Source organism: Cupressus sempervirens, chromosome 2 (genome assembly GCF_028749045.1).
Source record: "Cupressus sempervirens isolate cs-2001-9-10 chromosome 2, ASM2874904v1, whole genome shotgun sequence".
Taxonomy (NCBI): Eukaryota; Viridiplantae; Streptophyta; class Pinopsida; order Cupressales; family Cupressaceae; genus Cupressus; species Cupressus sempervirens.
In genome coordinates, this window is record NC_143119.1 from 57,007,089 (window position 1) to 57,020,218 (window position 13,130).

General features: G+C 33.8%; 1 protein-coding gene across 1 annotated transcript in view; it reads left to right on the forward strand.

Annotated features, from left to right (window-relative positions):
- LOC149571043 (calmodulin-binding transcription activator) overlaps window positions 1-8,474 on the forward strand; it is a 291,577-nt gene extending 283,103 nt beyond the window's left edge. The window contains exons 10-12 of the mRNA XM_089812610.1: window positions 6,034-6,589; window positions 7,659-7,979; window positions 8,132-8,474. Coding sequence (XP_089668736.1) covers window positions 6,034-6,589; window positions 7,659-7,979; window positions 8,132-8,185 — 931 coding nt within the window. The 3' untranslated portion in view covers window positions 8,186-8,474. The remainder of the gene's footprint in view (window positions 1-6,033; window positions 6,590-7,658; window positions 7,980-8,131) is intronic.
- Window positions 8,475-13,130: the final 4,656 nt, after the last annotated feature.

Genomic DNA, 13,130 nt, shown 5'->3' on the forward strand with positions numbered 1-13,130 from the left:
AAGAACATATCTTTCAATGGCGTCAAGATTTCCAGCTTGAAGGGATTTCGTCTTCCAAACTATTGAGATATAATTTTCAGAAAATTTTTCAATTTCTTTGATATTTCCAACCATGAATAAATGAGAGCTATTCTCTTTCTTTTAATCCCTTCCTCACTTGCTCCATGCTTCCGTCTTGCCAATGTGGGATAATACATGACTTTTAATATTACTTCTTTTTTTTTTACAAAGTCCATGTATGTACTCAAAAGGGGGACTCTTGATTTTTATAAAGTAACTTTATGAAACATTATAATATTTAATTTAAATAGTCACTTTACCGTTGTAACTTCAAACATTAAAATAATATACCAAATAAACTCGAAATCCCACATATAATAGCTCATTAGAAAGAGCCCAACAAAACGCATCTCATCCTGTCGCTGAAAATTGAAGGCACTGCATCCTCCTATTGGCTTACTAAAAATAGTAAGTCTTCCTGACAACCCAACAAACGAACTCTGTTTGGCTTGTAATTAGAGTTGACTAGGCCAAATAACCTCAGGATCCCTTTTGATGTCCTGGTTAGCCCTCGGGACCATACAAGAATGGGCTAACGACAACATACCTCTAAACTGGCTAAGTGGGGGACATTACACCAGCAGTGATGTGGAGCTGTTTGGAACTTTGGAGTTTGGACTCCTTGTAATATCATCTGATGAGTTAATTTGTGAACTTTCATTGTTGTCATTCGTATGAATAACAAGACTCTTGTAGATACAATTGTACTTGTGATAAAGGCTTATTGTAATTTAACAGGTAGGTTCAGATTTCTCATCTGCAATTTGGAAAATGTTTTTTTGTATTAAGATTTTTTGTCTATTTTTAGTGTTATGGATGTTACAAGATCTATACAAACACACACACACACATATAATTTGTCTTCTCCTTGCCTTCACCAAATCCGGGGAGAAATTTGTCAGCCAGAAAGCTCACATCCATGTCCTTTCAGAAACTTGGAGAAACATTTACAAATGAGCAATGATTGATCACCATGTAGGTTAAGAAAAACTTATAATAGTTAGTTTCCTGATCACTACTGCTTCATTAACTTGAATTTTTGGTGTTGAAATTGTAATGTAATGAAAGGTCCAGATAATCTTTATTGTGGTTATGGATGCAGGCCGCCATAATGATGACATATTCTTTTCCAAGTGTCATGGTTCTAGATCAAAATTTATATGTTATAATGGAAGATTAAAGATTGCTGTTTCCCTGTGATTTTTGTTTTTTGGCCTTTTCACAATTGAATTGTTTTTCTTCACAATCCTGTGCTTTTCTGTGTACATTACAAATAGTACTCTTTTTGAGGTGTCATGTTTTCTGCTTCAGTGTTTATGAATAAATAATTGGAACCTTATGCACCTTGATAGGTTATACCGTGTTTTCCTTTTAATTGCAATCAAAGTTGCCAGGAGATGAGGATGGGTTGAGGACAGGTACTTGGAGATGGCAATGGATATCTTAGAAAATTTTAAATACTAAAATGCTTAAAAATCTAAAATAAAACAACTTTTGAAAGCTAGTATTATTAGACAATATACCTCTTTAAAGAATGTTAACTATTAAGATGTTTACAAATAAAATCAACATTTTCAAGCATTGAAATAGGTTAATTATATTGATATTTTATAATCATCACGAATCATGATACACAATATTTAAAACCATTGTATCATTTAGAGATGATGAACTACCCAGGTGGGGAATGCCATTTATTTGAAAAACATGTGATGGGGGATCTTGGAAATGACTGTAATATTCAATCAGCTGTTAAAAATCTAATGCATGTACATGACTTAGTTTTAATTTATATTGCTATAATGGTTCTGGTAAAAACGATACACGATCGAGCCCACAAGCATTATAGCATGATCATAGATTGTGGAAACCTGCTATCTTTACTTTATATTCTTATCTCCTTGGTATTTAGTAAGGAAATTTTCTACCACTAAAAAATTGTTCACTTGTATGAAAAAATGCAAAATTACAAGTCTATTAGTGCATTTGTTTAGTACTTCAGATTTTGTCAGGCACACATTAGCTTATTAAGAAAGTCCAGTGAATTTATGTCATATATTTGAGAAACTTCTTGATGCAGGAGCATCTACACAGCTCAATATTATTTTAATATTAATATGTTCAATGTACTTTTTCCCAGTTTTTCCCAGTTTGTCTTATTGAAAATGTAACCAAAACATGGCAGGATTGGGAAAATAAATGTGATGTGTCAATCATGGAATCCCAAGAGTCATGTAGGTAACCAATATATGGGAAGCCGAAGAGTTGTTGGATGTAACCGTCCGAGCAATTATAAAAGGACCCAATGTAATTGCAAGAAAATATAGTTCACAGATATATAGTTTAGAGGGGACATAGTGTATTAAGTTTGAAGAAATAATCGGGCTCTCGCTGTCGACAGCCAGAGAGCCATTGATGTAATTATGCAGTTTGAAAGTAATGAAAGCTTAATGTATTATTTTGGTGTTGTCATCGATTATTCAGAGTCTCAATGCTATCAGGTTTTATATTCATTTCAATGGGGCTATCGAGTCATATATGTTTATGGTTTGTTATCAGACTGCAGATTCAATTAATGTTCAGACCATGTATAGATGCCGTGAGTAATCCATATTTGGTGTAACAATCTTTTGGATTTACATGTTTGTTGGTCTCTCATGATTTAGTGTATGACATCGGGTTTGGTTCAAAGTCAGACAGAGTGAATCTAAGGGAAAATACAGTCCAAACCTATTTGGGTTCGAAATGCATCATGTGGGATTATGGTCTTCAGTATCCATCATTATTCTTATTGGGCTCATATCAATGAAGTGTTATTTATGTTGGGTATTGTGATTATTGACTTAATGTTGTCAAGTTATGGTTATCATGTTTTGAATAGTGAAGAGATTGTTTCGAGTCTTACATCATTCTCATCTGTCTGTGTTTGATGTTTCGGGTGTAACGACATTCTAATGTTAATGTCTGTCTTGAGGTTGAGTCGAGTTTGTAGTAACTCTTCATTGTTTTGGTATCAGGTTGTTGATATTGGTCATGTTGTGATCTGTCTGTTGTCTCTTCATACGAACCCGAGATGTTGTTATCATATGTGAGAACCAAGAGTGTAATACTGGTTTGAACATCCATATCGGGTTCCCTTTATTGTCAATGATTTGATCAATGTTGATACCATCTCTATCGGATTTTTCATACTGAGATTAAATATGGGGATTTTAGAATGATCCCAATATTTACCTTGAAGGATTATGAGGGTGCAGATTGAACGTTGCAGAATTTGGTTTGGTAATACGATGCCTTGCATCACTTCTATTGGAAGTTCTTGAATCCAAGGGATGGTTATAGGAGACATATAGGAGAGTCAAAGAAACTTCATTTCAATTCTCCTAATGGCTGGAGACATCTCCATATGGGTATGCAAGATTGGGACTTGGGTATGCAAGATGGGATCAGGGTCTGAGTCTCCTGTTTAACTTTGATTGCAATGCATCTGTTTAGGTTATGTTGAAATTAATGACATCTGTTTTTACTATTTTTCGTTACTATAGTTGGAATTCTGTTTTTCTAGAAAAATTGGCAACCGGCTCTTCTTTGAAGTGAAAAATGGTATTCCTGAGTATTGCTTCTTATTTTGAATTAGCTATTGATTTGGTCTCTAATCAAAGAAATTGAAGCCATTTGTTAATTTGGTCATTACATCCAAATAAAAACTGTTGTACAGTTTCTGGCACTGCTTGCCTCATCAGTAATCTTAGACTATTAGCAGATATCAATCCTTGCAGGCTACTATTTTTCCATGGATGTGTGATTAGGATAGCTCTTTAGTTTCAATATATAATGATGTTCTAGACAAAAAGTAATTTGTAGTAATATGGAAATAAAAAATGAATAATACAATATACAATGCAGTTAAAATATGAAAGTAAAAGCAATACATTGTATTCATTGTATCTGTCTGTTTGATCATACAATTTTACATATATAGATTTCAAGATATAACCGAAAACTTCACAACTACCAATAAACTAACAACTAATCATGTTAATCAATGTTTATTATCCTTCATTCTCCCCCATAATAAACTTTGGGAAAAATTATTGCTATTCTATTCTTTACTCCCCCGTAATGAGCATATCAAAGAAATTCTCAAAACATAGGTGCTGCAAATATGATCAACATACAGGGACCATATATGGTCATCTCTTCACTCTGCAATTTTCAAAACTCTAAATCCTGCTTCTTCCAATGTCATCCTTGCAAAGCAATTTCTTTCTGACATAGGAATACTTGTGCTTAAATAGCCGTTTGATCATACCTGATATTCTGTACCAACTTGTCCCAAAACTCCATTTGCAATTTATTTTAATGCATTCTGAATTAGATTCATTCTTCAGTGCTTTATTCCAACATGTCTTTCACTGTGATTTTTCATTCCACAGAAGGTACATGGATGTAAAATAAAAGCAGTTTTCCTCTGCCCTTTCTTGTTACGATAAGAACATTCAGTTTTTGGAGAAACATTAATTCCTCTTACTTGAGGAATACCCTCGGCCTACAATTTGTGGCCTTCTTGGTTTAATTGGTTCTGTCATTCCTTGTTCACAAATGCCTAATCCCTAACCTTTATATCCCATTCTTTTCATCATTTTTAAACCAGATTATCAGTGAAACAACTTGCAACATTTGCATAATCAAATCTAGGATCATCACTTATCTTATTACACTTACCAGACCTAAGACATAAATTTTCTGTTCCACGTGCAACATTACAAACAACTGATTTTAACCTTAATTGTTCATTCTCTGCTTCCAATCTAAAGATTTCTTTTATTTGTAAATTATTTTCCTCGTTTACCTTCTGTAACTCTTCTTCAAGATCGTCATTATTTTTCTTAATATTATCAAATAATTTCACCCTTTCTTCCGACTTTGCATTTTTCTTATTAACCTTCTAATTCCTTTCTGTGATTAATAATTTCATCCAAAAAATTGCTTTTTTCGTTTGTTCTTTGTTTAATAGCTTCTATCATTTGTGAGTTGCATTTTTTAACTTCAATAATTCCTGGTTTAAAGTGTCTATTTCACAAATCAAACTATCATTTCTTTTTTCACTTTTTTCTCTATCTTTCCCATTTCAACAAATTTAATTCTGCCTATACACTCACTGCAAATTTGTAATTTGAAACTCTTTCATGTGCTTAACACAAAATTCTTTCAATTTAATTTCTTCCGTTCTTCCAGTCAAAACACAAACAACCCTCTTCTTACCTGTTTTAAATAATAAAACTAGAAATAGTTCCATCGGGAAGCAAAAATACGTGAGAAAACATTGCCAGATTTCTTTTGACACTAAATTCAACATAGCCTTCATCTAGGAAAGAAAAATTCTTAATGAAATGAGAAAACCCTAGCAGTGCCCTCCTCCTGCATTAGCTACAAATAACAGTATCCTTGACAACGCTTAATATCCTCAACACCAGCGACAACGATCTCTATCCCAAATACATTGATGACTATTTATATTGAATACTTAAATGCAAAAAATTAATTTTTTTGTTAAATTCCAAACTCTCTTTCAACACTGCTATTCCTTCCAGCCTTCAATATACTATGACATCCATTTTCATGTCAGCAGTCCACTTCTTTCATTTTATTTTCTTTTGCAAACCCACCATATGCAGTAGCAAAACAACCATATCTTTACCTGTGCTCTAATATCAATTGTAGGAATATAGGAAAAAAAGGAATAATACAATATGCAATTCAATTAAAAGTATAAAATAAAAAACAATACATTGTATTCATTGTATATGTCTGATGGATCATACCATTCCATATATAGATTTAAAGGTATAACCGAAAATTTCGACTACCAATAAACCAATAATTAATCATGTTAATCAATGTTTATTATCCTTCATAATTATAGGCAAACTTATGGGCGATTGTGAAGAGTTCTCTGGTTAGTGGTTGCAGGGAGCAGATGGTGGCAGCGCTTTTAGCTGCAGGGGCCAATGCAAGTATGGTTTCTGATCCAACACCAGAATCACCAGGCGGATGGACTCCTGCTGATGTGGCTTCCAATAAAGGGTATGATGGACTAGCCGGATATCTTGCAGAGAAAGCGCTAACAACACATTTGGAGAATCTTACACTATATGATAAGAATGATCCAAGGAAACAGACTAGTTCATCCGACTTTGAAATTTACGAGTATCTGACGGAAGATGAAATTTGTATGAGAGATTCTCTTGCTGCTGTTCGTACAGCTACAGAGGCAGCAGCTAAGATACAATCTGCATTTCGAGAGCACTCATTCAAATTAAAAATGAAAGCATTTGAACTAGCTGATAATAGCACGACCAAAGAGGAAGCATTGCAAATGATCGCCGCCCTTAAGATTCAGAGAGCATATAAGGAGCACCGAGAAAAGAAAAAGATTGTTGCGGCAAGGCGCATACAACATGTGTTCCGTGGTTGGAGGACCCGTAAAGAATTTCTATACCTACGAAGACAAGTAGTCAAGATTCAGGTCTGTGTATTCCTGCACCCATTGCATAGCTATCGTTATTACAAATTGGTACAACTAATGTTATGTGCCTTTAGTTGTATTTACACTATTCTTTTTTGAAGTGTCAAGATTTTCTTGGATTTTTTAAGTTTTTTTTACCATTCTTAAATATTTGGAACGTATTAAAGCTTTTCTTATTACTTTTTGAATAATGTCTTTTATAATTTTTTAAAACCAACAAATTATATGTCATACACAACTATATGTAGAAATATGTAGAAACGCTTCCTGGAAAGATTTCAAAAGCCCCAATTAAACCTTTCATTTGTTTGTTAGCATTAGCTACTTCGGAAATCCGTAATCCAATTTCTTATTTCATTTAATATATATAATTGAAATTGCTTGCTCTATCCGAAGGGGTCAGCATTTCATTTCACCTTCTCCATCTCTTTGCAATTATTTCCATTCTTTCCATTAAAGGACAGCATGTCCTTTCAGCTTAGTCTGTGCCAACCTCATTCTCTGAGCGGATCTCCAACATCCTCTAACTTATATTAGTCTTCCAACTCACCACTCCAATCAATCAGGTCTTCAGAATTCAAAGTACCTAAGAAATTAGAAACATCCATCTTATGCTTTAGTTTCCACTGAACTATATTAAAGAGAATAATAGCACACAGATTGTAAATCTATTCGAGTTAGTATTTTATCATGCCATGTCAATGCTGTGTAATAGAATGCTACTGTTTTTACGAAACCTCAGAATAGAGTACGGAAAAGTCGACCAATGATATTGATGTAGATATATGTTTTCAATCATAACTAGAGAGAACAATACCATATTTGAAATCACAAACGGAAAGGCTGTTCCGAATCAATAATCTAGTGAAATTAATGGTGGACTGACCATTTTCAAGGGACGGATATGGTTTTTGACTAGTTTTATAGCTACGTCAATACAAATAGAAGTTACGTCACTTACATTTGTTATATTCACAGTTGTTTGACTGTTCTGGTTCCTCTTCATTTGAATCTACTTTGGTATTAGATTTTGTTGGATCTATAACTAAAATTTGCTTCCGTGATCCAGGCATACTTTCGGGGACATCAAATTAGGAAGCACTATCGTAAAATTCTTTGGTCTGTTGGAGTTCTCGAAAAGGCCATATTACGGTGGCGTTTAAAACGAAAGGGCTTGCGGGGGCTTCAAGTGGACACTAACATGTCGAGTGAACGCACAGAACCAGAGCCAGAGCCAGAAAGTGATAATATAGAAGATTTTTTCAGAATTGGGAGAAAACATGCCGAAGAAAGATTAGAAAGATCTGTTGTACGTGTGCAAGCTATGTATCGATCGTATAAGGCCCGAGCTGAATATAGAAGAATGAAACAATGCCATAACCAAGCACAGGTAAATTAGCCGTTTTAAACATTTCATTAGTGTTGGCATTTGTTCCTTTGGGTTTCATTATAAATTACCTTATTGTGTCGTTTTCTTTTATTTCTCATTTTCATCCGTTGAAGAATCACTTGACTAACGTGTCCTGTTTGAATCATTTGCAGTTGCAATACGACCAGCTTAGCAATCTCGATCTCAATATGCATCCTAGAGAATGACAGGAGTCCCTAGAAAGTGTACATATGTTCTTTTATGTGTTGGTTGGTCTTAAGTCAGCCATCCCATGCAAGGAAGTCCCTATACCGAGATTTGTTTGCATAATAATGTCCACACGTAACATTTAGATATATTCATTTTTCCGAATATCCTGTCAGTTACCATTTGGAGATATCATTGAGCCATACAATATTTGTTTTAGTTCAGGCAAACAGCTCCATATACCGTAAATGTATGTACAGGGCGTACACTATTTCTTTTCTTAATTTATTGAAAGTTTAACGCATAGAAGATATTCTTGAACTGATATTAGGGCTGTTCTTTGTTTTATGGCTAGTTTAAATTGTTCGAAATTCAACTTTTACTTGTTCAGAGCGGCAACGTCTGTCCGGCATTCTAGATGCACCATAAAAATAATAATTAAAAATTAAAAATTAATAGTCAAAAAAAGTGTTCAGATAGGCAATATCTGTCCACCATTTTAGACGCGCCTTATAGAAAAAAAACTATTATCCTTCATGTCGGATTTCACAGCATAAACATACACTAAAGAATATATATGTTTTTGCTTAGATATTTGTTTCGGTTGAAATTAAATATACACTAGAGAACATTTGTTCGCGTTCATTTAATTATAACGTAGATTTCTGTAATTTCCAAGTATGTTGAGTTAAATCGAAATTCACTTCAAATAGATTAATCGATTTTGTTATTTTAAAATTTCGATGGGACAACAAAAAATTGGAAAAAAAAAAAGATTCACTGCATCATTTGCTCAATCTCTTCTTCCCGTGTATAAATATGATTGGGGATTTCAAAAGAATATTCAAACCCCTTGATGATAATGCTTAGAGATTCTATGTTTGCAGTGCCAAAATCAAGACTATATTTGTAGGCACAAGTGTCTAAGGTTCCTTTAATTTGTCCCTTGTTGTAATGTCCCTAGTTCCTCCAATTTGGAAAATAGGGACATTGTTTTAGAAATCTTAATAGTATTGATTATTTTCCACAGTTTGCACATGTTTTCTATTACATTTTCTGATGATTTTCCCTTTTGAATTTATTCTTTTTATATATCAAGTGCAAATTATGCTCAAAAGACATGACCGATCGGGAGTAATTATTAATACTAGTTTAATAATTGTTTAACTATAATTATATTTATAATTTAAGTTATATTTATAATTATTAATATCTATAATCATATTTTATTTGTTTATTATATCATTTAGTTCATTTTATAATTATAATGAGTTTATTATCATTATCATAGAATCTTATTAATTATTACTTGCTTATCTCAATATATTATATTATTATTATTTAATCACTATAGTTACAATTATAATTACTACTATTTAATAATATATTATTCTTTTATTTATTTGATCTTATATTATTTTATTTTATCTTTCCAAGAATTTTTCATTATTTTAAATCTTTTTTATATTGATTATGTTACTAATCTCTTATTATATTTATAAAATAATAATATATTATTATTTATTATATTATTAATTTACTTTGATTTTATTATTAAATCTTAAAAATACAGGGACATGACACTTGTCTATTGTTTCAGTTTCCACAGGTCTTAAACAAGCCATAATGCTTAGAGATTCTATGTTCACAGTGCCAAAATCTAGACTATATTTGTAGGCACATGGGTCCAAGGTTGCTTTAATTAAGTGTCTTATCTATTGTTTCAGTTTTCAGTGAAGATAAATTTGATTCTACAAGTCATAAACAAGCCAACATAACTAACATATAGTTTTTAAAATATCTTTAAAAATTGAGTTCTAGTGTTGCTGCTATGTTTAGGGTTCCTACAATGTCGTTGTTGGTCGTGTGTTGGTGTGGCGACCTTGATATTGGTTGTTGGTGGCAAGGTGGGCTCCTCTCTGCCCCGACCTTGCTCCGATCATCCTAGTTTTTCAGAAGCTCCTTTGGCCCTTGCTCTTTGGGACCTTATTGTTCCTTTTGCAAGTTCTTTAGAGACTGGTGCTAGTGGTCTTGGGCCTAATGTTGTGAATAGAAGGTCTCCCCTTCCAAAATCTGATAGCCACGAGTAACAATAGTTATGCTCATGCTACTAAGTTTGCTTCTACCGACCCTTTAAGAGTGAAAGCTCATCCCATTTCGTGTGCCAAGGCCTCATTTGTGATGGTTTGTGGCCCTAAATAATGAAGAAAATTGGTCTAATGGGTAGATTTGCAAGTCATTGGTCTTTTGATGAGGGCACGACCCAAGACAAAATGTACACAATAGGAAAAGGAGAATTTTATTATCAGAAATGATATACTGTTAGATTCAATATAATGAAAATAGACTCAACTACATGCCCTATGGGCTTAAAATATTATCAAATTTTGGAGAAAATCTCTTCTCATAATACCTTCTTCCAAACTCCACAAAAATTGCCTTTACAATGCAAGAAATGACTTTTAAGTAACCCAATTTAGGTTTAGGGTTAGGAATACATTTTAGAATATATCATTTGACGTCTTTTGCCAAAGCAGAAGGTTCTAGAAGACACGTCAAAAGTTGGTGCAAAATAATTAGAATCCAAAAATGGTAGTCCAACTTTTGGGAGACAACTTTTGATTCAGGACTTTGATTAAAGAATTGCTTACATTTTTGAAAAGCTCACAAAGTGCTCTATAGCCTTGTGGACCAGCTTCACTCGTACCCCATTTTTAAGGCTCGTACGATGCTGTTAAGTGTCTCAAACCTTACTTTGAAGCATTCTTAGGCAACTTAAAACTGTCATAACTTTCAAATCGTAAAGCTTTTTGATCAGATTCTTTTTCTAGAGTGCTTGAAATTACAAGTACAATAATCTCTCCAACTTACACTAACTCATCATAATTATGGCTCAGTTACGAAATAACTCATTTTTACACTAACTCATCATAGTTATGGCTCAGTTACAAAATAACTCATTTTTTGCACAGGCATGTATCCTAAGGTGCTCAAAAATATGATAGTGGAGCAATGAGAGTTGGAATCTTTATTTGGCACAAATGGGTATCCAAAAATACAAACATATTAAATAGAAGCTAACACTAAGCATATTTTTGGGTGATACAAAATTGCCCTTACACCATTGTATGCTCCTACATCTAACACCTAGGGTAAATTGAAAAGTGACCTTATCACTTTATAGTCGGTTGAGGAAAACACAAATGGGAAACCTTTGTCTTGGATAACTAGGTTGAATATTCCACTGGTCCTCCCTTCTACTTCACCAAGTACTCCTCATAATGCATGTTCCTAATGCTCTAACCCACACGACTGTCCAAAATTTCTTCAATCTCCTTAGAAGTAGGAATGGGACATGGCTCCAGTATCAACTCCTCCTCTGCACCATCTTCATAATATTCTATTAAGTTTGCAATATTAAAAACATGGGAAATATGAATCCCATCTGGTAACTCCACTTCATATGTATTCCTTAAATCAGGTTTCTTCAAAATCTTGCAATGACCAAATTTTTTCATCTTTAGCTTGTTGTAGGTGCCCACTAGAAATCATTCATTTCTCAAGTGCACCATAATTGTATCCCCAACTTGGAACTCCCTATGTCTCCTCTTTTGATCTACTCTAGCCTAATATTGTAGGTTCATATTGGTGCAGTCCTTGGACTACTCCCATACAAAATTTGGAATGGTTACCTACCAGTACTATTCACAGAATTATTATAAGCAAATTTCACTTGTGGTAGAATCAGATCCCATCCCTTGGGCTTATCTCTTACTAAACACTAAAACAAATTGCCTAGACTTCTATTGACCACGTTTGTTTGGCCATCACTATGTGGATGATTTGCAGAATTGAACTTCAACTCTATCTTCAACTCCTTCCATAAAGTCCTTCAGAAATACCAAACAAATTTAGTATCTCTGTCATAAACAATATTTTTTGGTAGATCATGTAGCTTTACCACCTCTTTGAAAAACAAATAATCAATATGAACTGCATCATGAGGCTTGTGGCATGAAATGAAATGCGCCATCTTGGAAAACCTATCAACCACCACAAATATTGAGTCGTTACCCCTTTGTGTCCTTGGCAACCCAAGAACAAGATCCATACTTATGTCCTCCCAGGGCTTTGATGGAACAGACAATGGTTGATAGAGTACAGTATTTTGTTTAACTCCTTTAGTTGTCTAACATACTCGACAACTCTGCACAAACTTCTTCACATCTTGTGACAACTGAGGCAAAAAATAATGCTCACTAACAAGAGCAATAATCTTATATTGACCAAAGTGTCATGTCATCCCTCCAATATCTTTCTCCTTGATCAAATTCCCCCTCATGGAACTCCTTGGAATACATAGTTGACTACCCTTGAACAACATACCATCTTGGATCATGTAATCCAACCACTTAGTCTTGTCTAGAGTAATAGATTCTTTACAAGCCTTCCAAGCCTCTGCAAAGTCAAGATCCTCAAGATACAGATTCTTAAGTTCATTAAACCCAACCACTTCAAACCGCATTTCTGTCAGTAACAATAGTCTCCTATTTAATGCATATGCACCCCTATTAGATCTTCCACTTCTATGTTTCAATACAAATGTATAGCTTTACAAGAATTGTACCCATTTCAAACATCTTTGATTAAATTTACCTTAGCTATTTAGGTACTGCAATTCCTAGTGATCAATATACAAGACATTTTCTTTTGACAACAAATAATGCCTCCATTTTCTAAGACCTAAACTATTGCATAGAACTCTTGATCATAAACATAATACTTCTTCTTTGCATCATTCAATTTCTCACTAAAATAGGCAAAGGCTTACCTTCTTGGCTCAACACAACTCTAATAACACTACCACTAGCATCACAATTCACTTGGAAAACCTTGTTAAAATTAGGTAGTGCTAACACAGAGTGTCCTGTCACCTTCTTCAGCAACTCAAAACTCCTTGCAGCT